General features: G+C 45.1%; 2 protein-coding genes across 2 annotated transcripts in view; one reads left to right on the top strand and one right to left on the bottom strand.

Moving 5' to 3' along the window:
• Taf9 (TATA-box binding protein associated factor 9) overlaps positions 1 to 25696 on the bottom strand; it is a 720252-nt gene that overhangs the window by 667957 nt on the left and 26599 nt on the right. The gene's annotated exons all lie outside the window — the stretch shown is intronic.
• Cartpt (CART prepropeptide) lies at positions 15233 to 17093 on the top strand. Its single transcript, XM_051172462.1, has 3 exons — positions 15233 to 15605; positions 16000 to 16122; positions 16942 to 17093. The coding sequence occupies exons 1-3, from the start codon at positions 15447 to 15449 to the stop codon at positions 17047 to 17049; spliced, it is 390 nt and encodes a 129-aa protein (XP_051028419.1). The 5' UTR covers positions 15233 to 15446; the 3' UTR covers positions 17050 to 17093.

Below are 25696 nucleotides of genomic sequence, written 5' to 3'. Positions count from 1 at the left end.
ATAACACGCAATAAGATGAGCAGAGGCTGGGGTGATGCTCAAGAAAGTGAAGAAGAGAGGAGAGGCCAGCTCAGGCCAGCTCAGGCCAGCTCAGACCAGCTCAGGCCAGCTCAGGCCAGCTCAGGCCAGCTCAGGCCAGCTCACCCTGTTCACGTAGGCCATTAAGGGAATGCGTCACAAGTACAAAGGGAGCCCTGAGGGGGTTTGAGGAGAGACTGCAAAGCTCAGTGCATGTTTCCAAAAGATTTCTATGGCTGGCTGTGGTGGTGCATGCCTGTTATGCCAGCACACAGCAGGCTAAAGCAAGAAGAGTGAGATGGGGGAGTAGGGGGTTGGGGGTGGCAGGAGGCTAGCATGGGCTACATATTGAGTTCCAGATTACTCTTGGCTACATTAGCAAGACACTGTCACACATACACACACAAATATCCGTACGGCACTCTAGTGGGAGATGGCATGTGAAGAACCTACAGTTTGGTGTATTTCATATTTTTCAATTTAACTTGTCTTTATTACGTGTGTGTGTGTGTGTGTGTGTGTGTGTGTGTGTGTGTGTGTGTGTGTGTGTGTGTGTACATGCATGCAGAAGCCAGAGGAGAAAAAGTTGGGTGTTATGTTTTCTTCTACTGTTCCGAAATCTTACTTCCCTGAGGTTGGGTCTCTCACTGAACAAGAACACCCTTGTTTGGACAAGGCTGGCTGGTCAATGAGCTCCTGGGATCGTCCTGTCTCCACCACCCTGCCATGCTGAGGGTGGGGGCATAAGCAGCCAAACTCAGGTTTTTTTTTTTTTTTTTAACATGGGTGCAGGAGCCTTGAGCTCAGGTCTTCATGCATGTTCCTCAACTCCGGTTTAGGACTTTAACACAATGGCCCAACAGGGGCAGGATAATGCTCAGATATCCTCATTTAAATTTCATTTTATTTTATTTTTTGGGTTTCTTTAAGATTGTGGAACTAGTGGCACTGCCCCAAAGTTGTTGGAGAAGCTTCTAGAGTGAGGTCGCCTATCTCAGTCATGGAGTGTGACTCTCTCCTCCTTGCAACCAAAGTCTTGAAGAAGGTCAGTCCAAGATCCATGCAAATGAGAATTGGTCCCAATGCCCTAGCCCTGTTGCTCTGGGCCTAGTAGGGAGCAGTGTTTGCCAGATGCCCAGGCCAGCTTTGCATTCTTGCTAGTTTTCCTTGGGCAGAGAGAGTCCAAGGGCATCTGGGGACCAAGTGTCAGAAGTGGTGAGAACCAATGCTGTCCTCTGCACCTTCAAAGAGTTTCAAGTCTGATGCCAACATTCTAAAACCGGGACGTTTCACATAAAAATCGGAATTTCCATCATCTTTTGAGCAGACCAAGTTTCAAGTCTCTCTGTTGGATCTAATCCTCCTCATCTTTGCCATCCTTGCTGGTGCCCAGAGGCATCTCAGTTTGAAACCCCCAGGCTAAAAGGAAGCTAACTGACCCAAATGCCCAGCTAGTGCTTCCAATGTAGGCCCCAGAAGGGTTGTGCTCACTGAAAAAGCAAAGCAAAACAAAAGAACCCGAAACACTTTCCAGCTTCCACTCAGGGAGAGTTTAAACTTCCCTTTCTTGGGTACCACTCTGTGCCTAGGTGGTCAAGGTTCATTTGTAAGGATGGAGCCCATATCGCTATTTTGTGAACAGCTTCCCAGGCAGTTTTACTCTGCAGCCAGTTAAGATCCTCCATGTTAGAGCTCCCCTTAAATTGCACTCCTGGCTTCAGACCTTGGTGTCAGACAAACAGGCTGTGAAAGCTTTGCATGAAACCATTTGTTATGATTAATAAAAAGAAAATAAGATGATAAGATAATAAGATGCCAGGCAACAGATATTATGTTGTAGAGGAGTTTATTAAATGAATATGGGGTGGCAGGGGGAAGGAAAGGAGCAAAGGGGAGTACCCCAGAGAGACAGAGAAAGAAAGAAGGGGGGAGAGAGAGAGAGGTTATAGAGTGGAGGCTTGTTCTTTTATCTGGCCCTGGGTAGGGCCACACCCCTGTGGCAGGTAGGCAATGCCATCACAGGTAGGCAATGACATCACAGGTAGGTGGACTGAGGCAGAATCCTAACACCATTGCTGTTTTATTCTCTTCCTCCCAGCCCACTTCTGATGTTCAAACGCATCTTGAGCCTTTCTGCCTTTCCTGTCTGGGCCCATAGAGTTCAGAAGCGCGATTATAGAGTTCTAGGTAGGGAGGGCATCGCTGCAAAAGGAACAGATTTCCTTTGAAATGCTTGAAGCGGCAGGATTCTTCTATGACAAACTGGAAGATTCCTAGGAAGCGTGATGGTGTTTAGAAGCTATTTGCTGTTCCTGTGCACCCCTCCTTAAGTAATAAAAATGCACAAGATGAAATAAAGCAAACTTGACAGCTTCATTTGAAGTTGTTTTTTTTTTTTTTTTTTTTTTTTTTTTTTCCCTTTTATTCCTAGAGAAGACATTTCATCAGTACTCACTGGGCAAGATTGCCTTCTGTGAGTACCCAACGGCTGCCGTGGGCAAAGCCAGACTTACTGTCTAACCCACATGACGGGGCACTGAGTAAAGGCCATGTCTACAAGCAATGCCTTCCATCAGGCCCACCCTAGCCAAGAGTGCAGATGGCAGAAAATGATATTTGCATCTAGGCATAATGCACTGTCAAAGTCCACAGCTGGGCTTCCTCGGGCGTCTCTCCTCAGTTGGGCATGGTGGGGCACGTGTCACATAGGCTGAGATCTTTTGCTCTTCCACCAACTGAGGCCCTTGAAAGGGCCCTCCTTCCTATATGGGGAGTCGGTCTCTGATAGGCCAGCCAGGCAGATCGTAGTCCAAAACTGAAGATCATCTGCTTAAGATGGCCAGACCCCTTTATTGCTCAGAAATGTGACGTTCATTTAGAAATGGAACCTGACACCTGACAAACTCTGAGGGAGAAAAACTTAGAATTCTAAGGATCAAAGAGGTTCTTGATCACCAGAAAGTATTTTTTTTTAAGAGTACTTGAGGGGACTCTAGCTGTACTGAGCATGGCAAACCTGGCTCTGCCAGGCCTTGCCCTGCTCCCCAATTCCCCCTGCCTTGCTAAAAACCATTAGGTTACATTCCTAAAGCCAGCCACCAAGGTCTGTTCTCTTATTTGGCCACTTCCTCCTCCTGAGGCTGACTACCAAGGTCCAGCTATCAAAGTATTGGAGTCCAGCAATCAAAAGCCCCCTTTGGCTCAACTAATTAACACGGCCAATTAAAACTAAACACTTCATCCTAAGACGGGGTTTCCCCTTGTACCTTTATAAACCACCATTTTCCTATGGACCATATCTGTCTCCTCTCTATCCTGGGCAGTCCTTTGTCCCTCTCTGGGACAAATATTCCTTCCCTTCTCCTTCCTTTTCTCCCCTCTCTTTTGCTCCTTTCTCTTCAACTGCCCCCCCCCACCATCTGTCCTTCTGAGACAGATACATCTCCTTGCACTGAGAGCTTGAACTTGGGGTTCCTGAACTGACACTTCTCCTTTCAGTGCTGGTTTTATAAAATTCGAGATTTATTTTCTTTTTGTCTTTTGCTCCTGCTGTTTTGTGGGTTTTTTGTTTTTTGTTTTTGTTTTTGTTTTTTTGTAATTGTTCTGTAGGTGACAGAATAAAATACAAGGCTGATGCAGATTTAAAAAACACTGGGTTTGAAGCTAAGTGCTTCCTCTATGAGGCCCAGCAGTCCATCCCTAGCACCTGTGTGAAAAATGAGGCAGAGCGACTTGCTTATTCTTCCAGTGTTGGGGTGGAGAAGACCAGAGGCTCCCTGGGGCTCACTGGCCTACTAGCTTAGCCAAATTGGTGAGCCCCTGGCCCTAGTAAGAGACTCCTGAGCATCAACACTCAAGGTTAACTTTTGACCCAGACATGCAGTAGCATGTACAGACATGCATGTGCACACACACACACACACACACACACACACACACACACACACACACACGTGTTACCTACTCACACACAAACAGGTACATATACCCGTACACTCAGCACCCATGCCCCACATATGATCGGAAAAAGAAAACAGCAACTTGGTTTTCAGATGAGCTAAACCCAACCATTTTCAACCTGGACCCAGGTGCTTAAGTGATCATCTTTTTTATCACCTGCAGAATTAGTAGCACAAGGTAAGCAGGAACAAGCCATTCATCAGAATCTACTCACTTAATATGGTTTTGGGGGGCGTGGCTTCACTGTATGAGTGGCATGCTTGAGAAAACCATCAGGGAGTCTTTGTGACCACCTATTTAAATGTGGGGGATGATGTAAGTTTCTGGAAAGCTGAAAGTGACTTGACCTTACCCATTTACACTGGCTCGGCCATGGGATATTTTACTTATTTATTTGCTTATTTAGTTATTTTGTATATTTTCAAGGACAGTGAATTGAAATCCCTGAGAAACTTGGCCTTGGATACCTTTGCAGGGCAATATGTGTTTTCTGGCTCTTTACTTAATACTTAATATGAGATGACTGGACCACCCCCTTGAGCAGGAGTGCTTAATGCGGGCATTATAGAGGCTACTTATAGCAGAATCTCTTGGGGGGGTGCAGCTTTTCAGGACTCCCCTCCTCCACTCTGGTACCCCACATTTTGAGATTGGAGCATAAACGCATTGTAGTCTGCTTCACGAAATCTCCAGCTGCTGTTGATGCTTCTACTTTAAGCTAGGAGCCAGTTTCTGAGGGTGACTCTAGGCCGTGTTTCTCCTGGCCTCACACTAGGTGCACAGGACACTGGTACCCTCAGTCCTAGACAATGCCACCGGGGGGGGGGGGATGCGGGTTGGCGGGGGCGGGGGCGGTTGGGCCCTGAAGATAGAAGCCTCGTCCTTGGCCTGTGTTTTGCCGATGACAACTCTCTTCTCTACTCAAAGAATCCCACCCATCAAAGCCTGTAACATGACTTCACTTGTTAAAATAATGGCTTACCTTTGTGATTGCACCAGCTCGAAGAGCCTCCCTCCTCTGCACTTTCAATTCACTCACTGTCTGGATGATTTATTTAATTCAATTAGTGATCGATGCCCTCACGTCTGTTGCAGATGAATGCAATTTGTCTTGTATTGCGGTTTAATTTTTCGCTTATCTGTCTAGTGGAAATAGCAGTGTTCTGGGGATTGTTTCTAACTCTGCACCCTAGGCAAGGACACCTGTTTCCCAGGATTCCCACTCTTGTGTATCGCTGACCCATGAATGTAGCATGGGCCCAGTGGATAGGACATGGGGAAAGTGATGGCATGCCACTTCTGTGATTGGCTCAGAAGTCAGTGACTTCGGCCTTGCTACTATTCCTTCCAGTCTCTTCTTACACATTTGCACCAAGGCAGAAAGCTACTTTGAGTGGACTTGAGAATGGATCCGGGTCAGGAGCCTCCAAGCGCCTGAGGTTTGAGCTGTCAGTGGCTGATAACAAAGGGTGGATCTTGCCCCAGCTGAGCCGTGACATAACAGAAGACCCGGTCAGTGCTTTGTGATTACAGCCTGTGTCCCTAAATTGGTGGCGCAATAGTGGCCTCACAACAGGGTGGGCAGCAGAAGACTGTCTAGGCCACGTCAGGATTTAGGGTTCCCAGAAATGCTAAGACACTGAACGTGTGTTGTTTAAGCCAAGTCATAGAATAACAATTAATATTGTCTATGAAATAGGTTAGCAGATAACATGTCTCTCTGTGTTAGCCAGGTTAAATTATTCTGCAACAATAAATGACGCCCCCCCCAAATCTCAGTGGCTCATATCCCCAAAAACTTTATTCTTTATTTATAATACATGCCCATTGACAGTTCGTTGTAGCTTGGTGTTTTCCCTTTACCATACTCCAGAATTCAGACTGACAAAGCTGCCCTTACCCAGAACATTACAGATATACCCCAGGAAGAAGAGGGGAACGACCAGGGCTATGTGTTCTTTGGTTTCGGAAGCCTCTCCGTGGGAGGACACGTCATTGTCTTGTGAATGGTGTACATTCACAGCTGTACTTTGGGTTTTGAAAAAAATATGTAAAAATCAAAAGTACATGGGCTGGAGAGATGGCTCAGCGGTTAAGAGCACTGACTGCTCTTCCAGAGGTCCTGAGTTCAATTCCTAGCAACCATATGGTGGCTTACAACCATCTGTAATGACATCTGGTGGCCTCTTCTGGCAGGCAGGCATACATGTAGGCAGAACACTGTATACATAATAAATAAATAAATCTTAAAAAAAAAAAAAAGACCTGGTAAAAATCAAAAGTACAAGCCCGGCAGTGGTGGTGCATGCCTTTAATCCTAGCACTTGGGAGGCAGAGGCAGGTGGATCTCTGTGAGTTTGAGGACAGTCTGTTCAACAAAGCCAATCCAGGACAGCCAGGGTGACACTGAGAAATCCTATCTCAAAAAACAAACAAACAAACAAATCAAAAGTATGAAAAATAAACACTAAATGACAGAGATAAAAATGACAGATAGCAAGCAAAGCATCACAACACCCAGGAGAAATGACTGGAGTACCCTGATTGACAGAGCAAACGAAAGCAGCACCATCAAATCAGGAGGCCCCAAACACACAGCCGAAACTGACTGGGGAAGTTGAGGCAGCTAGCTGGAGTTGCCAGTTCTGCTGTCTCTCCAAAGACAAACTTCCGGTGTCTGACCCTCAGCTTCCGGTTCCCCCTGCCAACACTCATGTATCACGGGATAAAAAGGCTTGGAAACTCTTCACCTTCTAGCTGCTCTCCAGGACACAATGTTGTTACTCTCTGGCTGTTCTGCGGCTCTCTTCCCTCTATGTCACACAGTTCGGGGGACTAACCCATCCGTGGACAAGGGGCCTCACAGGATACTTTCAGACAAACACGCTTGGGTGTGAAATGGTGAGGCGGGGGTTAGGGATGTGTGTGTGTGTGTGTGTGTGTGTGTGTGTGTGTGTGTGTGTGTGTGTGCGTGCGCGCGTGCGCGGGAAACAACCGAGCATCCAGAACCGACTTCTCAGCAAGCTCAAACCATGCATGACAAGTTGCAGCTACGATGGACATTACAGTTTGACTGTATTTTGATGGCCAAAGCTAGCACAAAGGAGTTTCAATGGAGCCACCAAAATGTAATCTTCTTCAGGGACGCCACCAGGAACCAAGCATATTGTACCATATTGTCATGCATTGGGTCAGAGGCATGGTCATCACTGACTGTGATTTACAGAGAAAGAAGGGCCAGCTCACAGTTCATAAGCGTAGATGTAGAGGTCCCAGAGCCTGAGAGAGCAGAGTGTGACTGAAGAGCTGACTTTCCTAGAGCAAGGTCAAAAATTAAGAGGGCCGGAGGCAATCAGAGAAACTGAGGGTTTTGCTATGACTATAATATTCACCGTCACCTCCCTAGAGTGGTGCAGTGAAAACAGCATTCTCACATCAGTGGCATCTTCAAGACACATCCCTTGGTACCTTTCGGATTGGCTGGCTTGCTTCCCCTAAGCTCTTTAAGCTTCTTCTATCTAGAAAGAACAATCCTGTTCATAAGCTGAACAGGGGCTTCCAACTGTCTCACAGCAATAAATTAGTAGGAGAGAAAAAAAAATGTTAAGGACCTCTGGCAAGCCTGCCGTTATCCCGGCTTCCATCTTCTCAAAGTCCACTCTAATCTCACCTTCCTGAGGGATAAACGCCCTTCCTGCCGCCAGGGCTTTCTGAATATGTGGGAAGAGTTAAAGAAATGGTCCCTAGCACATTCACTGCAGAGGTCTTGCCAGCCTGGGCTTAGAGGGGTTAGCTCAATGAGAAGTGCAGAGATGGGAAAGCCAATGTGTTTGCATGAGGAGTGGAAATCAGGACCCTTCTTAAACAGGTAAGCCAAGCCGTCATGATGCCACCCATTGCTAAAGCCTGAACCACACTAAACTGCTGATGCACAACAGATAGATGTCAAGACCAGATCCCCTAAAAAATGCACAAGAGTCTAGCTGATGATCCCTTTTCTCATAAAATATACTTTTGCCCTCAGGCCCTCTGTGATCTTTGCATCATGCCAGATGGTATTCGGTTTCTCTTGAGGTTACAGTTTATGTCAAAAGCAATAGACGTCATTTGGATGCGTTCTGAAGGAAGTGCAGGAGAGCCCCAGAACTGTGGGTTTTTAACACTGACCTCAGCTGTCTCTGAAGTCTAACCTCTGCCCAACACAGGAATGGTGGCTTTTGTCGGGACATCAAAATAGTCTAGGGTTTGCTGGTCAAGGGTCATCTTGTCCTGGTTTTCTTCCCATATTGTACCATGGTGAATGTGGGAGGAGGAGCCAGGGCAGGACTCAGATGTAGGCCCAGTATCTGTAAAGCCCCCTGCCCCACAGAAAAAGAGGGTGAGGGGAAATCAGTGGAACAGAGGCTTGGAATGGGGCTGAAGTCATTACTTCTTAGTGACACAGCAATTTGTGCCTTGGGGGAAGAACTATTTCAATCTGAAAACTGAAATGCATTTAGTTATCACAAGAACCACTAAGCGAAGCTATCGTCGTCTGTGTTTCAGAAACTTTGCTTTGGAAATTGGCTAGCTGTTAAACAGTTTCAGCCCTTCTGCCACACATTCCCTCCTCCCCTCCCCCTCAGATGTAAGGTCGGTAATGCTGTTTCTAAACAGCAACGCGGTGGTGCTTCTGAGCTGCCTGTGCCGCTCACCTGTAGTAGCCTGAGCACTTCACCGGGCTGTCATCTCATTCCTATCTGTAGGCTGTCTTCCGTCTCCTAGCAGCCGACTTCGGCTGGCCGACACAGCTGTGGATCAGGCACTATCATGAATGATGGGAATACAGAAACAGTTAGATGCTCTCTCTGCCTTCAAGGATCTCCTTGCCTAGCGAGTGACTTACACATACAATTGCATACTTCCGCTCCTGCCTCCAGTTCACTGGAGCCAAGATCAGACTGCTTGCTATTCTGGCCCTTCTGGGTTTTTGTTGTTGTTGTTGTTGTCCTGTTTCTTTATGGTCTTGTTTCCCATTACACTTCTCCATCTCTCATGGACCCCACTGTACCAATCTAGGGCACCCATTGTGCAAGGCAGCAGGCAAGAGGTCATGGCCCTGGAAGAGCGGCTCACATCCTGACCCACACAGAGGAAACCGAGCACACTGTGAGTGGCACAAATATTTTGAAACCTCAAACCTATCCCCAGTGGCACACCTTCTTCAAAAATATTATCTCCTAATCCTTCCCCAACAGTTCCACCACCTGGAGACCAAGTGTTCAAATATGCGAGCCTATGGAGGCTCATGAAAAATTTCACCTCAGAGACAATTCATCTCTGACTTCCATGAGCTTCCCCTTTCTTTTTTTTAACCCCTCCTCACTAAAACGATATATTATAGATGTTTATGTCTATAACAGACTCAATGGTCCTCAAGATTGAAAGCTGGCCTGGAGCATCTTTTCGGTCCTCACAAGCAGACAGCAGTCCTTTGTGCATTTGGGATACCCAGATTCTTAACAACAGTCTTCAAGTTGAAACCCTTTGCATTGAAAGCTTAAAACTTTACATTAAAGCTTCAGCTTTTTCAAACGTGTCTGTAAAACACAATTCTTTCTCCACCTCCCCAACATCTCCCAGTGCAGCACCAGCTCTAAGTGTCATAATCGGCAGTCAGTGTTTGGTATTTCTTGTTTCTTGACCTCTTATGCAAAAGCTTGGAATCAAGTCTCATACAGATTTGCAAAAGCAGCGAGGTAACTTTACTGAAATCAAAGCAATAGAACAACAGGTTAGAAACACAGTCGAGTGACAATGGGCATGGGTGAAGGAACTCAAAGGTTCTAGGTTACAGCCTAGGGTTTCTTTTTATGGAGTCGAAGAGGACTAGCTTGGGTGTTTCCCTATTCTGTTGGACATATTAGGTTATATAATCATTTCCTCTATGTTCATGTCCCATTCCATAATGCATCTGGTTTGAATCATGTGCATATCCAATAATGCATAGATATAAGATGGGAGGATGGACTATTCTTCCTAAAAGTTCTTTTTGAGGACATAGTCTTGCCTTATTGCACATTCATCCAAAACCAACGCAAGCCAGTTTGATTTTTTTTTTTTTCATTTTCTATACTGGATACAGCTAGAGTATGGCTGAATAGGAAATGCCTAAGTTTGATCCGACATGATAAGATCTAAGTTAAGGAGAGGGAAATCTTATTTCATTGTTCAGAGACAGGAGTTAATGCAGTTCAGTGCAGCTAGGGGGTCGTGTGTTGCTAGCAGCCTGCTAGATGCACTGTTCAGAGTGGGATTTGTGCTCACAGAACATTAGAAAGGGGGATGCGTGCATAGCCCAAACCAAGTGGAGTCCCAGGCTGCTAAACTATTCTGTATGCTTATCTTCCTCACTTGCAGATTGTTTTCTTCCAGATAGTGATCCGGATAGAACATAGAACACAACGGTTCTGTTGGAAAGCTATGAGCTGAAGGTTGGTAAGTAGAAGATGAATGTCAGTGACAATGAGTCTGATCCAGAAGCAGGTGGAGCCCAAAGTAGACGGTGCTGAAATAGAACTGGGAGCTACCTTGGAGCTTACACAGATGTTCCAAGGAGAAGAAAAGTGACGCTTAAACTCGGAGGAAGTGATGCTGATTCAAGGGAAGACAAGATCTTAAAAACAGGTATTTAAGAAGTTAGTGAGATGACATTTTGCTGTTGAGCAAAACATGATTGGAAGGATGGGTGGAGAGAGGGTTAGTGGATAATTAGATGGTCTGACATTTGGATAGTATGGCGACCTGGCAGGCCATGAGCTGTGTAGGAAGAGAAAATACCCAAAATTTAAAGGAGAGAGATACAGGAGCTTGAGGGGAAGCCATAATTATCATGTTTTGTTCTGCGGTGACCTCTTCTCATTTTATCATTCCACCTCTGGGGACTGTGGAGTCTCGTGGAGTAACACCAATTAGTCTATACAACCAAGGCAATCTCCATCTTTTTGACAAGTCACAGATCAATCGATGGGTTACTATTCATTTTTTTTTTTTTATTTAAAATGCCCCAAACTGTAAGAGAGAGATGTGAGTAAGACACATCACCCCAAGTTTGATATTTCTTCTCAGAAAGCAGCTCTTGCTAGTGCTTGTTTCCTGGCTCTCTCTGCTAATGAGGTCTTTGTACTTGAGGCCTCAGTGAGCACACCTGCATGTGTACTCTATCCCAGCAGCGGTTAAGGATGTTTGGCCCCCAGTAAATCTCTACGGACCTGTGTGTGTGTGTGTGTGTGTGTGTGTGTGTGTGTGTGTGTGTGTGTGTGTGTTGGCCTGCTTTCTTTTTCTATATTTGGGATCAGAAATAGGGATTAATCCTATTGATCACTCTGAAATTATTTAATAGACAAAGGACTACAGGAAACTGAAGGTGGGACTGGGAAGACTCATTCTTCCCAGGGATGAGCCCCTTAAAATTGATTATCCAACACCAAATGGTCAGCACTAAAGTCATATACTTACACTATATGGAAGTTGAATTTATATATCTAAGCATCTAACTGTAACAACTAAGGAAAAAGATAATATTACTTTAAGAGGGAGCTAAAGGGATGTATATGAGAGGGGTTGGCAGAGGACGGGGAAACGATGTAAATATATTTTAATTTAAAAGTGAAAGAAATCTTTTTACCTCAGTCCACAAAGATTTCCTTCTAGAAATATTTTTCTTCTGGAACTGATTTTTCTAGTAGTGTTGTAGTTTTAGTTCTTAAATTTAGGTCTGCCGCCTATTTCAAATTAGTTTTTAATGTATGATGTGTTGAGTAAATGAGGTTAATTTATTTTATACACATCTGAGTTTGCTCCAACACAATTTAAATGCTATCTTTTTCCTCTTTGGATTACTTTGAGCTGAGAAAGGAATTGTTTTATTATAGGAATAAAGAAGAAGTCAGTGTGGCCTGAATACAGTGAGGGAGGAAAGGAGTGTTGGGCGCTAATGCTGAAGAAGACAGAGCCAAATTTTAAGTGGACTTATGAGCCTTGGTTTAAAAAATTATAGTTTAGTCTAAGAAAATTTTAATTGCTTCAAGGGTTTTAAGCGGGACATTGCACAATTCAGGTTACCTCTTTTAAATATAAAGATATGTTTAAACAAATCCAATAAACTCATCCTGATACTTATCATGAAATAGTAAAAAAAAAGGAATTATTATTATTTTGTATTTTTGCATATGTGATGTGTGCAGGAACATGCACCATAATGCACATATAGGACAGTGTTGTGGAATCATTTTCCTTCTTTCATCTTTATGTAGTTTCAGGGATTGAATTCAGATCACCAGGGTTCCTTGGTAAGTCCCTTTACATGCTGAGACTCTTAACCATCCCCAATTATTACTGTAATGTACAGATTTTGGGTATCAAGAGTGCCTTTTACCCTTTTAATGGAGTCATTAAAAAGTCAAAATGTATTAGCTGTCGCGATGGCATGATACAAAGGACACAGAACATATCATTCTTTTTTCCTTCTCTGGTCAAATCAACATAAATATTTTTTGTAAGAACATTGCCCAAGATTTACCATATAGAGCTTTGTCAAGAGACTCTAGAACAGGGGTTCTCAACCTGGGGGTCGAATGACCCCTTCACAGGGGTCTCCTAAGATGGTTGGAAAACACAGACATTTGCATTATGATTCATAACGGTAGCAAAATTACATTTATGAAGTAGCAATGAAAATAATCTTATGGTTGGGGGATCACCACAACATGAGGACCTGTATTAAAGGGCTGCAGCATTAGGAAGGTTGAGAGCCATGGTCGTAGAAGGTCATTGTGCTCAAAAGTGAGAGACTGTAGTTTGGAAATGACCCAGATATGCCTGACTTGCTGCACAGGATGACTCAAGAGCCTCTCCCCAGACCATTCAACTACAGGTGCCATTTTCCTTAAGTGACCATGAGGACATCAGCTGAGCATCATCAGGACCTGAATGTTTGAGTTGCTTCCTTGGTATAAATGACACAAATGGACAGCCATTACTTGTGCTTGGGGACAAAATTTGAGAGATAGCATTCATTACACTGGTGGAGTTCACATCCTTGTGGAAAGATGAGCTAAGCAGCTATTTAGAGTTATTTTTCTTCTGAAATGTAGACTGCTTTTTGATTCACTGGAGACTTTTTGCAGTGAGTGTCATTGCATCTGTGTAAGGTTTAAACGGTGAAATGAGCTGCTGTTGAAATTCCTGCAGAATTAAAAAGGCATATGTGAAAAGCAGAGCTTTGGGAGAGATGTTAGACACAGTTTCAGGTTGGAACTAACCCCTGAGGAAAATATCAGATGCATGCTATTTATCAGAAGAGATCTTACTTTTTGGATTTCACCCAAATGCACATTTGATTGATAATGAAAAACTTGATTGTTGAAGAAAACTATCAGTTGAAAGATACCTATTCTGTATTAGCTGTTTCAGTTGATACATATCATGTGTTAATCAATAAGATTGCTGGAGAATAAATAGAAAGATGCCTTAGACTGAGCAGCCATGGAAATACACAAGTTGAGATTTATGTCACAAGAAACAGTGAGCCAATTAATGACCCAGGGAGACATTTTCAGACAAAGTAAACACAAAGCCATCAGAGTAGGAAAAGATTGGCTTTAAGAGGATCACAAAGGCCAGCAAGGGTGGAGACGAAGGATCTCTGCTGCAAGGGGCTGAGGTGCAGATAACGCAATAGCTTGCAGAGAAGAGTGAGGGTGGCAGATTCCTACTGACAAGCCACTAGTGTGTTTTAAGATACAACACTATGCCTAGTGATGAACTGTAGATTAGAAGAAGGCAAGAAAAGAGGTGGGCGTTCAGACACCGACAGTAAGCATGCTGCGGGAGCTGACCAGGATTGTGGTGTGGTAAAAGGGGTGAGGAAGAGTGGATGAATTTAGGAGCAGTTGAAGCGAAGAGGGTATGATGAAAGAAGCCAGGTCAATAAGCACATGGGATCACTTCTAGGTCCAAGTGGGGAAGCATCACCTCCACAGGGCCTTTTACTTGCACTCAAGGGTATAAGATCCTTCCTAACTCACAGTTGGCTTTTGATCTTTCTCTGTCTCTCTGTCTCTCTCTCTCTCTCTGTCTCTCTCTCTCCCTTTCCCTCCCTCCCTCCCTCTCTCTCTGTCTCTCTCTCTCTCTCTCTCTCTCTCTCTCTCTCTCTCTCTCTCTCTCAAGATTTTATTTTTGTATACAGTGTTGTCTGCTTGTAGGCCAGAAGAGGGCATCAGATTACATTATAGATGGTTTTGACCCACCATGTGGTTGCTGGGAATTGAACTCGGGACCTTTGGAAGAGCAGGCGGTGCTCTTAACCACTGAGCCATCTCCTTCTAATCTCTTGAGATCGTTCCAGAATCAGGAAGCTGCATTTTATCCCACACCTTTATTTTGTGGGAATAGGAAAGATAAGTTCTGTGGATGGTTAAACTTGCCCTGAGTTAAAGTTGAGACGAGGAACACACAGTCCTTGGAAGGAACTTTGCACACAGGAGCTGTTACTCCAGCCAGCGACTATGAGGTACGTTCTTTCAAAACAGAGGCAGATGTTCTTCAAAAATAAAATGTTATTTTAGCTTTACTTATTCGTATATGTCTACGTATGTGCACACGAGTGCAGGTACCTGTGGTACTAGGAACTGAACTCAGGATTTGTAAGAACAGTATGTGCTCTTAATCGTTGAGCCATCTGTCAGGCCCCTCAGAAACGTTAGCTTTGTTCTAAGGTACAGAGTTTGGAAGTGGCTGGACCAGGACTGGAACCAGGTCCGGCTCTCTGGCTCCCGCTCCGTTCCTGAGCCGGATTATTCTATTTTTTCTTTCCAGGTTATTGACATCACACAGCTTCCACAGAGCTCCCGGGCAGAGGACACAACCTCCCTAGTATGCTGATTGCCTCCCTCACACTCTAGCTCGCCTAGGATTGTGCTCAGCAGGTGAGTCTACTGGCATCAATACATCCTTCTTGCTACCACGCCCTGGGCTTGCGGGGATGAGAGAGGTTAGGCAGAGCCTGTGAGCAGGACTCTCGTGCATCTACCATGGCTAAGCTAGGAGAAGCAACTCTTCTGCCGGTTCATCGCCCCGAAGACATTTTCCATTTCGCGGGCCCTCCTGCTCGGTACCCCTCACCTTTTGCCCCTCAGTCTCAGCTCTGGCCCCTCGGGGAGCGTCTTTGGCCCCGGGGCTGACAGTATTTGGGGGCACAGGGTCCTCTGCGCTTTAGCCCATCTGTGCGCAGAGCCTCGTTCCCGGGCTCCCGGAGCCCGGCGGGCATTGACGTCAAACGGCAGCGAAGCGCTGCCTACAGACGGCTGACCCGGGCCCTCCTCCACACCCCCGTCCTTCCTCGCCCCCTCCCTCTTCCCGGCACCCAGTTCAGCCCGCTATAAGAAGCGGGAGAGAGCAGTGCCCCAGTAGCGACGAGGTCCAGCACCATGGAGAACTCCCGCCTGAGGCTGCTGCCCGTCCTGGGCGCCGCCCTGCTGCTGCTGCTACCTTTGCTGGGTGTCGGTGCCCAGGAGGATGCCGAGCTGCAGCCCCGAGCTCTGGACATCTACTCTGCCACGGAGGATGCGTCCCATGAGAAAGAGCTGGTCAGTATTTCTCTCGCTTCGGGTTTCTCCTGGGCTGGCGCGGGGCCCTGGCTTTGCATGCGTCCTTCCTCCACCTTAGTCCCATCCCAGAGGGCAGAGCCCTTGAACCGGGGGAAAAAAGCCTGGATACCCTCTACCAGACAAAGATATTTCAGTTCACGGGCTATGGGTTGCCTGTCGAGCGAATCCCTGGTTGTGGCAGTTCTGGGCACTGTGCACCTTCAAGGCTCTGGAAGATGAGGTCAGGACCAGGGACTTCGCTTTCCCTCAGTGTCTATTCACCCTTATTTCCATGCCCCCGCCCCTCCCCCGCCCCAAGTCCGCCGCCCCGCCGCTGGGTGTCCCGGGCTCCTTCTAACTGGGCTGAAAGTGAGCACCTGCGCTGGGCTCGCAGCCAAGGCGGCAACTTCGGGCTCCCGGCGCTGTGTTGCAGATTGAAGCGCTGCAGGAAGTGCTGAAGAAGCTCAAGAGTAAACGTATTCCGATCTACGAGAAGAAGTATGGCCAAGTCCCCATGGTAAGGCTCTGGGTCACCCTTCTCTTACTTTTCCGGGAGAAGAGACATGAATCTGTCACATGGTCTTTACTCTAGCAGGTGGCGGAGCAGCTCGGTGATACCTTCTTCTGGGGCGTCCTCTTGGCTTCTCCCCTCACCCCTCCCTCCCTTGGTCTCTAAGAGTAAAGGAAAACAGGCAATTAGAGCCAGGAGACAGTCCTAGGACCCAAGTGGGAGTATTTCCTGAAACATCTCAGTTGCACGAGCCTATTCAGCTCTCCCTAATTCCTTCTAGAGCACTAGGAGACAATTCCTCTCTCTTCCCACTTCGTTGTTTTATTTTTTAAATCCTGTGATAAAAAGTTTTCAGGACCAGTCACCTTCCTTGTAGCAGAGAGAGAGAGAGAGAGAGAGAGAGAGAGAGAGAGAGAGAGAGAGAGAGAGAGAGAGAGGAGGAGAGAGAGAGGGAGAGAGAGGTGGGAGAGACCTACTCTTTGCCTTCTTTGGGTGAGGAAGTGGGAAAGTAGAAAACAAAGGTTATGGAAATGTATAATGTAGATTTCTTAGATGCAAGGATCTGGGTGGGGTTTTTTCCTCTTTAGATTAAAAAAAAAAGGAAGCTGAAAATGTGGTCTCTCTCAAAGGCAGAAGAACATAGGAAGGGATCAATCATTTAAAATTCTCCCTTTAAATATCCTCTCTTTCTGACATTTTAAGCCTGAGACGACCTAAGTTTAGGATCTGACTGCTTAGACCTGAGGTGACGGTAGTGGTTTGGTCGTTTCTTTCAAAAGGATGCTCCCGTGGGACCACAGTAACCACCAGTTGTGTTGTTGACAGTGTGATGCCGGAGAGCAGTGTGCAGTGCGGAAAGGGGCCAGGATCGGGAAGCTGTGTGACTGTCCCCGAGGAACTTCCTGCAATTCCTTCCTCTTGAAGTGCTTATGAAGACGTGACCGCCTCCACCTTAAGTTCCCACATTCCCTTTTTCCCCCAAAGGAACACTCCTTTATCCTGGCTTTAGCAACAATAAAGTTTGCATTCCCCTTCCAGGGTGAATGGGCTCGGTCCCTGCTGTTTCAAAATAAAAGATCTGACGTTATTGCGTGAAGGATACTGCCTTGCATGGTGTCGGTATGTGTGCAAAGTATTCTTTTCTCGTTTTATTCATCTGACACATTCTTGTGAACCTTTTTGGGAAGAAGAGGAGAGGAACTTCGCTTTAAAACTGTATTTTTGAATGTGGCATGTCAGAATGAAAATTAGACCTAGTTAATTTTGGTAGATGACATCACAACCTGGAAAATAAATTACCCTAGGCAACACAAATTGAAGCATGTACAAATTATACATAATAAAGCATTTTTAATAATTGCCCACAGTGCATGGCTGTTTCTACATAAGGTATTTAAGTAGGAATAATGGGATTAATCATGCTGTTGTTTTCAAAGAGATATATTTTAAAAATAGCTGTCTATTGGGAGAGCAGCTCCTCAGCTCCCAGGAGTTTGATCACTAATTAGGAGTGTGCTACACTCTACTCTGTTCCCTAACTACAGTGGGGTGTGTGTGTGTGTGTGTGTGTGTGTGTGTGTGTGTGTGTGTGTCAGAGACACAGAGACAGAGAGACACAAAGAGAGAGACAGAGATGGACACACAGAAAGGAGGGGGCACAGATGGCTGGATCTGAGATGACGTGCTTTTACTTATCCAGACCTTTATCTGGACTCCTTAGTTTCAGCAGTGAGCCTTGTCAGAGAGTCTTGCACATCTGTGTTTGTTGCTACACTATTCACAACAGCCAGGAAATGGAGTGAACCTGGATGTACATCAAAAAAAGAATGAACAAAGAATGTGTGCTAACACACACTCAATGGAATTTTTTTTTATGCAGCCATAAAGATAAATGAAATGATATTTTCAGGAAAAATGATGGACTTGCAAATCATTATGTTAAGTGAAATAAATATGCCAGACTCAGAAAGACAAATGCCACATGTATAGAGAACCTATATTTGAAAGCGCGCGCGCGCGCGCGCGTGTGTGTGTGTGTGTGTGTGTGTGTGTGTGTAAATCAATAAGCCCTCTCTATATACAAGAATCCCATTTTAAAGCAAACAAATGATTTATTCTGAGCCATATCCAAGTGGCTCAAGATGACATTCTCTGAAATATATATATATAAACTTTCATAACCACAGAACAAAGAAGACCATAAATCAATATACACAGCAAGTACATTTGTGGAGGGCTTTAGGTAGGCAGGCAACAGCAAAGTGAGGACCGCTATTATAGAGTTCAGCGGCTACCAAAGAGCCTTAGCTTTAGAGTTGGTCAAGGCTGGAGACCTACCAAGCTTAGTGGCACATTCCAAGGGGTTTCTTGACAGTCTCTAGAATGTTAAGCTGGAGGCAAGTGTCAGATATGAGAGCTTACATCAAATGGCAGTGATGTCACGTATCTGTGGACTCCATACCCATTAGTAGCTTCTACATAATGCAGAAGGCATTTAAAAAAGAATACTCAATCAGAAAAGCAAGTAGCTATTTTTCTTAAAGATAGCCCAAGGCTTTCTCTTCCAGTCCCAGGGGCTGCGGGAGGTGTGGGTTACCGTGTAGACACAGCCAAGTCCAGGAAGCACACCACACACAACCAGCTCCACAAATGGCACAGAAGTGGCATCAAGAAACCCTGATCACAAAGATATGACCCCAGGCTCCCGAGGAAGATGTGCTTTGCCAAGAAGTGCAGCAGGAGCATCCTGGAGAAGACGCAGGCAAACAACGCAAAGGCAATGAGTGCCCATGCAGAGGCCATTAAAGCCTAGTGAAGCCTCAGGCCATTAAGCCAAAATGCCAAAGGGCCCCAGGCGCAAACTCAGCCATTTTTCTTTCATTGCCATACCAAGAGATCCAGCTAAGGCCCAAGCTTCAGGGCCAGCTCAGGCTCCCAAAGGTGCCCAGGCTCCTGCGAAGGCCCCATAGAAAAGGCTTCTATCTGCCAATGTCGAGACCGATGGACTGGTGTGACACTCCTACCTACACGTTATTTACAGATGACCAGTGTCCTATGCTGTTTTTACAAATAAAACTGAGGCAAAATTAGAAGAAAGAAAGAAAGAAGAAAAGAAAAGATAGCCCAAGGCAATTTTGACTGTGTATAATGGTTAGTCATTCAAAATCATGATGGTCTCTCCTCCGCAATGGCCTGGCAGCCTGATTGTCTTCATAGGTGTGGCCACTGAAGAGAAATGCAGCCTTACAGGCCAATAAACAATTCTTTCAAACCCTAGCCATATTAAAAACAAGATGAAAAAAAAAATCTGGGCAAAAAATTTGGGCAATTCTTTTCTTTTTGAGACAGGGTGTGGTATAACTCAGTCTTGTCTCAAGCTGGTTACGTAGCTGAGGGTGACTTTGAACTTCTGAATTTCCTATATCTGCCTGTCTGGAGTTACAGGCAAGTGCCACCATAATCAACTTATGTGGTGCTGAGGATCAAGCCCAAACATGCTACCAACCGACCTACATCTCAGTCCTGTGTAGGCTTTGACTTTTTCCAAAACTAGTTTATTTGAGGTGCTTTAGTGCTTATACCTCCCTTCCAACCCACCTACCCAAGTAGGAGAGAAAAGAGGTTAACGGGAACAGGAGAAGTAGATCTTTTAGGACTCAGTTCCTGGGAGCAATTCCCCCGGTGTAGTCAGCAGGATTTCAGCAGACCAGCAATTCCACCAAAGTTGGTGCAGGAACCTGGAACAGCAGCCCAACCAGTGCCCCAAAGTGTTTCTCTGGAGAGGTCTCTCTAGGAGTGTCTTGAAGTGGAGTGATGAACATCCAAACATACCAAGACCCAAAAAGCCCCCACCTCCTATTTTGGACTTATATATATCTCCTCTCAGAGTCTGTTTCAGCTAGCAAAAACCAAGCCCTCCCTGCCCCCCCCACCCACCCCCTGAACGAGGTCTTCTAGTAGATAAACATCACCTGTTCTCTCACAAGTCTGGTTCCCATCCCACACTTGGGATCAAAACAAAAACATGGTTATGTCCACAACAGTCCTGGAACTCCTTTATGGGAAAATATACATCCTTTGTAGGTTGCTCATTCTAAGAAAGGGAGTTACTACATCAGACGCTGAAGAGTGTGAGACTTCTTCACTTTCACAGGAATATGCCTGTGGGGAAAACTCCCTATTCAAGACAAAGACAAGTTTCTTAGATATTAGTTTTTAGAGAAAAAAGGGGAAATTGTGCTCCTCAGAGACTAAATCACACACACAGACAAACACACACACAGACACAGACACACAGAGTGTCCTGTAGCCCAGGCTGGCCCCGAACTCCCTAAGTAGTTCGAAGCAGTGCTTGAAGTTTGGATTTCCTGCCTCCACCTCCTGGATGCTGAGATCCACAGCCTGCATCACCACTGCCTCTGTGTTAAGGGCCGTTTATGCAGCAGCATTATGAGAGGAGCAGTTGCTAAGGGCTTTGTAATCCAAGCTCAAGAGGCTCACAGAATGGCAGGATCAAAAGGAAAGCTTTGCAGACTCACGGGGAGGTGGAGCGTGCAGGTAGGAGGCATTCTCCTGAACAACTGGCCATCTGCCATGTTCTTATTGCTTTCATCAGCGTGCCTAATCTAATTAATCTTTCAAGTAGACACAGCTACCAGGGCTCACAGTACAAAACAGACGCCAACAGAGATGATAGACTTTGATTATACAATTCTACATCTTTTGTTTTGTTTTGGTTTGGGGGGTTATTTTGTTTATTGTTGTTATTTCTTTTGTTTTGTTTTGTTTTGAGACAGGGTTTTTCTATGTAGCCATGACTGTCCTGGACTCACTTTATAGACCAGGCTGGCCTCAAACTCACAGAGATCCCCCTGCCTCTGCCTCCCTGAGTGCTGAGATTACAGGTGTGCTATTTCTTTTTGTACTTATTTTATTTTATTACAAAAGTTTACTACAATGTGCAATAGGCTCCAGGATCACACTTCATTCTAGCTGTAGGTGGCAAAGATGTTACGGCAGGGAATCCAGATGTTTACATAGGAGTGGAAGAGGGTCACCGTCACCTCAGGTATGAGGAACACCTTACTTTCTGCCAGATCTCTTAATTCCACCTCTGGCCAGGGGGCCCTTCCCTGAGGCCTTGGCTTCTGCTTCTTTTTCTGTCTCTGCTGGAAACCCTTCCCTTCCTCATCCATCTCCTTGGGCTGCTTCTTGGCTTGTTTCGAGGCCTGACATGTCACCTACAGACCCTTCGCCAGACCCCGACCTTAAGCTTCTTTGATTGCTCTTTATCTTTTCCTTTCATGTCACTCTGGGTATTGCTAGTCATTGGCTTCCCAAAAAGAACTTTGCTTAACAGAAGTTAACTTAGTTGGAGGGCAGTGTGTACTTTAGAGGACACATTTGCCTTCAATTCCCCCCTACCCCCCATGACAACCTATTTGTGATTATAATTCAGTATGTTTTAATCCTGACACACTACAAATGATTATTTAATAGTTTCACAGTCTGCTACTTTTCCAGAAATAATTTCAGTTAAAAACCCTAACTTCCCAGACTCCCTTCAACCCTAAGACTGGAGAGGACATGGCTTTAGTCAGTGATTGGTGCTCAGGCTGAACTCCTGGGGACAACTTCACTTAGAACTGTCCAGAACGTTTATCCAAAGCCAGAGACCCTGGAGGAATTTCATGCCTTAAAAAAAGAATACAAAGTACTTTAAACACTTTAACTTGTCCCCCTCACTTCTGGCTCTATGGCACCATCCTTCCTTCTTGTTTAGTAAGAGTCTGATGGCTAATCTTGGTTGTCAGCTTGGCACACCTGTGAGCAGGGAGCTTGGATTGGGGTGTGGCCTCCACTAGATTGGCCTGGGGGCATTTTCTTCATTGCTAATTGATATGGAAGTAAGCCCTACTGTCACAGACCAACGGTGAAGGAAGCGGAAGCTGAAATAAAACACTTTTCCTTCCCATGTTGCTTTTGGTCAGACAGCAACAGAAAGCAGACTATGTACGGCAGAGAGGAAAGAGTATTGAAAAACGTTATGAGCAGTTAATGATGGTCACTTTGTAGGTTGGGTGTGAACAGGCTTTTTCCAAACATTTCATCTAAGGGCCCAGCTTTCAGGTCCATGGTGAGAATGACATTCTACACCGATGATTTAAAAAAAAAAAAAAAAAAAAAAAAAAAAAAAAAAAAAAAAAAAAAAAAACCCAAAACATTCAATTCTAAATTACTTGTTAAAAGTAACTTTACCTTTTTAGCACCTCTTCAAATAGAATATTTCATTATGGTTAATTATTGAAGGTCTCTGTGATACAGAAAAAGAAGATTGAAGATTAAGAAAGTTTTAATGAGAAAGAGAGGCACCTACAAGTGAGGCCCAGGGACTGCGTCGGATTGGCTGGCAGATCTGGCTGCTACGGAAGAAAGTTGTAAGGCACATCTGGGGTAATGCGCCTGGAGTGGTGGACCTCCAAGCAGCCGTGCATCAAAGCCACTAGAGAGTGTTCCCTTGTGTGATTTCCCTGAGTCCCACATTGGTTATAGTTATTGTATGCCTTACACTGTGGAGGGCTGTGTGGAGCACATTGTGAGCCTCTGGGCCTCAGCCCCTTTCCAATCTTGATAGGACACATTGAAATCTGACTATGGAGACTGTAGTCAAGAAAGAGGATTTAGGATTCTGTATTTTGTTTACTTAGAGACAGTCTGGTGACATAGCCCAGGCTGGCCTTGAACTTAAGATCCTCTGTATCAGCTTCCTGAAGGCTAAGATTGCGAGCATGTACACCACGTCCATCTAAAACGGTGTCATTTGGATAGATTGACTAAGCTTCCTAGAGTATCTGGAACACCGAGCTAGTGTGTGTGTTTCCCCACTCCTTGCGCTTCTCTGTTTTGTGCCTATGAGGTGTTGAGAGCATACTGGAGAAAGGCAGACAGTTCCTGTCCTCCTGGAGTTTATATCCCAGCGGTGAGAATACACAGAACAATGACAATGAAAAAACAAAAACAACAACAACAACAAAAAACCCAAATCTGTGTCATGACAAGATTTACAAAGGTCATAGTGGGAGCAAATCGTGCCACCTGCTCTCAAAGTAGAAAGAGAAGGGGCTAGACATGATTAAAACAAGGGGTTGGGAGGAGGAGGAGGAGGAGGAGGAGGAAGAGGAGGAGGAGGAGGAGGGGGAGAAAAGTGCTCAGAATTCCAAAGGCAACAGAGATGCTGACCCGCATAAGCAACCAAAAGACGATCATTGCTGTGGATTGAATGGAAATGTCCCCCACAGGCTCCTGTATTTGAACAGGGTCCCTGGTTCACCACGCTGTTTGGAAAGGTTTAGGAGGTGTGGCCCCGTTGTATGAAATGTGTCACCAGAGGCAGGTTTCGAGAGTTTAAAGACTGGCAGCATTTCCAGTTCTCTCTCTCTGCTTTTTGCTTGCAGCTGAAAATGTGAGCCCTCACCTTCCTGTTTCTGCCGCTGCCATACCTGCTGCTTGGCGCAATGCTGTCTGTGCCTGTCATTATGGACTCATCGAACCCGCTGGAACCACATGTCAAAATAAACTCTTCTATATGTTGTTTTGGTCATAAGGTTTTTTCCTTCTTCTTTCTTCTCAACAACAGTAAAGTAAGCAATATAACCACAGACACAGAAAGTGATGCCACACTGGGAAAAGCTCACACTGACTATCTCTTTGTCTTGGTCATTTGACCCCCCCCCCCAGGTGTTTGCTGTGGCTTTGATTAGATGGCAAGTGGAGTGATAGGCATTTACAAGTCAGAAACATCTCAGGGAAAATCAGGGCTTACGGTAGGGACGTGGTGAATCAGGGGGTGTCTGTCCTTGGCTCAGCTTTCAGTCTTTTTTGTCAAACTGGTGTTTGATTATAATTCCCTCTTAGCTGCTATGACTGTTAATTCTGACAGGATCTGGGCTGACCAAGCAGATGAGCCTCTGAGTACGCCTAGGAAGATTCTCTTGACTAGGTCAGAGCTGGGCGTGCCCTGGGAGGGATCTCCTAACTTAGCTTAACTGACCTGGGAAGACCCATCTTGCATTAAGAAATAACTAAGCTGGACTTTTTGCTCCGGACCATTTTTCTATTAATCTTTTGCTTTTTTGTTATGCTCTTTTAAAGTGTGGCTTCTTTCTTGTTAGTTTCTTTTACTTTTGGTTATTTAGACAAGGTCTCATAGCGTGGCTCACACTTAACTGTAGCTCTAGTTCCAGAGGATCTAATGCCCTCTTCTGGCCTTTGTAGGTATTGCACACAGTGGTGCATGAATATACACACATGCATTCTGGCAAACACGTACGTACATATAGATTTATATGATATTACTTTTATCAATAATCAAGGCTTACTTTCTCTTTCTTTGTTCATTTGTGTTCTTGCCATTAAAAATTAATATAACAAATAACTAAAATTACAGACTTGATGATAAATATATACAGGATTATATTTATCGGCAAGAAGTGTTCCATTAAAACAAACAAACAAACAAAAGGATCTTAAGCAGGAGAAGAAAGTTCAGAAAGAAAAGAATTACATGTTGTGCACCTTAGTTTTTTTGCCAACTTGTTACAAGCTAGAGTTATTTGGGAAAAAGACCTCTTTTTGAGAAACTGTCTCTATCAGAATGGCCCATAGACAAGTCTGTAGAGCATTCTCTTGATTAGTGGTTGATGTGGGTGGGGCCAGCCCACTGTGGGCGGGGCCACCCCTGGGCTGTATAAGACAAAAGTGATCAAGTCACAGAGAGCAGAGCAGTACCCAGCACTCCTCCATGGCCTCTGCTCCAGTTTCTGCCTCGGGTTCCTGCCTTGAGTTCCTGCTCTGCTTTCCCTCAGTGATGGAAATGCAAATAAAATAAGCCCTTGTATCCCTGTGTTGCTGTGGCTGTGGTGTTCATCACAGTAAGAGAACCCTGAAGACACATGCACTCACTAGTCTTCTAACACAGAAAAAGCTAAGTGACTAAAACAAAGCGAGGAGCAGCAAGAAACAGACAATGATTCTAATAATTAGAAACCCAGAAAAGACCCAAGATCATTAGACGGCCAAATGGTCTTATTTGTGATCAAGTCTGTTGTGGAATACTCCAATGCAGATTTTCTCTAAATGTATTTATTTTTATTTCAACGTATTGTTTCACTGTTGAATGGAATCCTTTTCTTCATATCTTTTCTAATGGTTGATAAAACAAATGACAACTTTAAAGAATATTTGTTCATATTTATGTGTATATCCACGTGTGCTCGCGTTCCATGTACAGTTCCAGTGAAGGCCAGAGGAGGGTGGTGGATCTCCTGGAGCTGGATTTACAGGCAGCAGTGAGCCACCCAAAGAGAGTGCTAAGAGAGGAGCTTGGGCCCTCTTACCTCTGAGCCATCTCTCCAGCTTCATCATTGAATATTTTCTCACTGAGAGCAGACCACAGTGAGACTAAACTGTACTTGGTGAGGACGGAGCAGATGCATGTTGTATTTGAAGGGTGGAGATGCTTCATATTTTGTGGGTTGTACAGTGCCCTTGTTTGTGTCAAAGCTCTTAAGCAAATTTATTA

The sequence above is a fragment of the Acomys russatus genome, chromosome 30, assembly GCF_903995435.1.
Source record: "Acomys russatus chromosome 30, mAcoRus1.1, whole genome shotgun sequence".
NCBI classification, from domain to species: domain Eukaryota; kingdom Metazoa; phylum Chordata; class Mammalia; order Rodentia; family Muridae; genus Acomys; species Acomys russatus.
The sequence above is the reverse complement of the archived record's forward strand: the minus strand, read 5'-3'. Positions and strand labels throughout refer to the sequence as shown.

Coding starts and splice junctions, on each gene's coding strand:
- Cartpt (XM_051172462.1), top strand. CDS start 15,447: ATGGAGAACTCCCGCCTGAGGCTGCTGCCCGTCCTGGGCGCCGCCCTG. Junction 15,606..15,999: donor CGTCCCATGAGAAAGAGCTG/GTCAGTATTTCT, acceptor CTGGGCTCGCAG/CCAAGGCGGCAACTTCGGGC. Junction 16,123..16,941: donor AGTATGGCCAAGTCCCCATG/GTAAGGCTCTGG, acceptor TGTTGTTGACAG/TGTGATGCCGGAGAGCAGTG.